This window comes from Pagrus major, chromosome 4 (genome assembly GCF_040436345.1).
Source record: "Pagrus major chromosome 4, Pma_NU_1.0".
In the NCBI taxonomy this organism is placed as follows: domain Eukaryota; kingdom Metazoa; phylum Chordata; class Actinopteri; order Spariformes; family Sparidae; genus Pagrus; species Pagrus major.
Window position 1 is genome coordinate 11,422,637 of NC_133218.1, and position 2,046 is coordinate 11,424,682.

Genomic DNA, 2,046 nt, shown 5'->3' on the forward strand with positions numbered 1-2,046 from the left:
ATCAGACTGCTCCAGTCCACATGCTTCTGTCCGGCAATCATCACGAGACGATCCAGTTCCACATCCTGCAGTCTCCACATATTCCTGTGATCTTAGGGTACCCTTTGCTGTGGCGTAGTAATCCCCACCTGGACTGGACCATGGGTGCCATCCTTGGGTGGAGCTCTTCCTGCCACCAGGTTTGCCTCCTTTGCACGTGTCCGGGCCCAAGTCGACTCCAGATATGGTGGGGGTTCCTCCTGTGTACCACGATTTCTGGGAGGTCTTCAGTAAGGCTAAAGCTTCGGCCTTACCTCCTCATTGCCCATATGACTGTGCCATCAACTTGCAGCCCGGTACATCTCCTCCCAAGGGAAGCCCCGTCTCCTGCGGGGGCGGGGTTTTTCTTCGTGGAGAAGAAGGATAAGACTCTGAGGCCCTGCATTGACTACCGGGGACTCAACAACATCACTGTTAAGAATCGCTACCCCCTTCCTCTCATCTCCTCCGCTTTCAAGCTATTGCAGGGATGCTCAAAGCAAAGCTCGACCTCTGCAATGCCTACCATCTGGTCCGGATCCGGGAGGGGGACCAGTGGAAAACCACCTTCAACACCCCCTTAAGGACATTATGAGTATCTGGTGATGCCTTTCAGTCTCACAAATGCACCAGCAGTATTCCAAGCCTTGGTCAATGACGTTTTGAGGGACATGCTGAATCATCACTGTTCGTTTACCTGGACGACATCCTAATCTTCTTGAAATCCCTTGATGAGCATGTTCACCACGTCCAAGCTGTCCTCCAACACCTCCTGGAGAACTCTTCATCATGGCCGAGAAGTGTGAGTTTCACGCCCCATCTGTCTCCTTCTTGGGGTACATCGTAGCCCAGGGCAGCGTACAGATGGACCCAGCAAAAGTATCAGCGGTCAGCTCTTGGCCCGTTCCGGACTCCCACAAGCAGTTACAAAGGTTCCTGGGATTTGCCAACTTCTATCGCCGCTTCATCCGCAACTACAGCTCCATCGCTGCTCCCCTCACTACTCTCACCTCCTCCAAAGTTCCCTTCCTCTGGACTCAGGCTGCGGAGGAGGCCTTGCTGACCCTCAAGTCCCGGTTCATCTCCACTCCCATCCTCCAAGTTCCTGATCCTGATCATCAGTTCGTGGTGGAGGTGGATGCCTCCAACTCGGGACTTCGTCACCGGCCTGCCCCCGTCTGATGGCAACACAACCATCCTCACCATTGTGGACCGTTTCAGCAAATTGGCCCACTTCGTGCCCCTGCCCAAGCTCCCCTCTGCCAAGGAAACCGCCAGATTGGTCCTCCTCCATGTCTTCCAGCTTCATGGTCTCCCCGTCGATGTGGTGTCGGACCGAGGACCCCAGTTTGCCTCTGTCTTCTGGAGGGAGTTCTGCTAGCAGCTTGGGGCTACGGTCAGTCTATCCTCCGCTGCACCTGGTCCCAAGCACGGGTGTTCCTCCTCCGTGCATCTCAAAGCTATGCCACCTCTGCCAACGGCCATCGTTCCCAGGCACCCACGTACCAGGCTGGACAGAGGGTGTGGCTTTCCACTCATGACCTTCCTCTACGGGTGGAATCCAAGAAGCTGGCACCGAAATTCATAGGTCCATTTGCCATCGAAAGGATCATCAATCCGGTGGCGGTGAGACTCAAACTCCTGCAGTCTATGCGGTGTCACCCTACGTTCCACGTTTCTAAGGTCAAGCCGGTCCGAAAAAAATAAATCGTTAGCATATTATTATTATTATTATTATTATATTAGAACTTTTTTGAGGATATTCTCAATTTCCAGCCACCACCTTCTAATCTTAAAAACAAGACCGAACTAGTCTCCAGTTTGCAGCGGGGGCAGGCGAGATGAATTGGATTTAAAATGGTTCAGTCTCTCAGGTGTGTATGTTCTATGCATGAATTTGTAATTGCAGATTACTGTTCAGGCTTTTGATTTCCCAAATGGGGACACTTAACTTTTTAAACATGACTGTGATTTTGATGAAACACAATGATATTCCTTTAATATTGGAGTGCTTTAAACAGAACAAAC

The 2,046-nt window shown here is 51.6% G+C and overlaps 1 protein-coding gene across 1 annotated transcript; it reads left to right on the forward strand.

The window, feature by feature from the left end:
* The first annotated feature begins 807 nt into the window (after positions 1-807).
* LOC140994826 (uncharacterized) lies at positions 808-1,200 on the forward strand. Its single transcript, XM_073464617.1, has one exon. It carries the CDS (start codon positions 808-810, stop codon positions 1,198-1,200), a length of 393 nt encoding a protein of 130 aa, XP_073320718.1.
* The last annotated feature ends 846 nt before the right edge of the window (positions 1,201-2,046 follow it).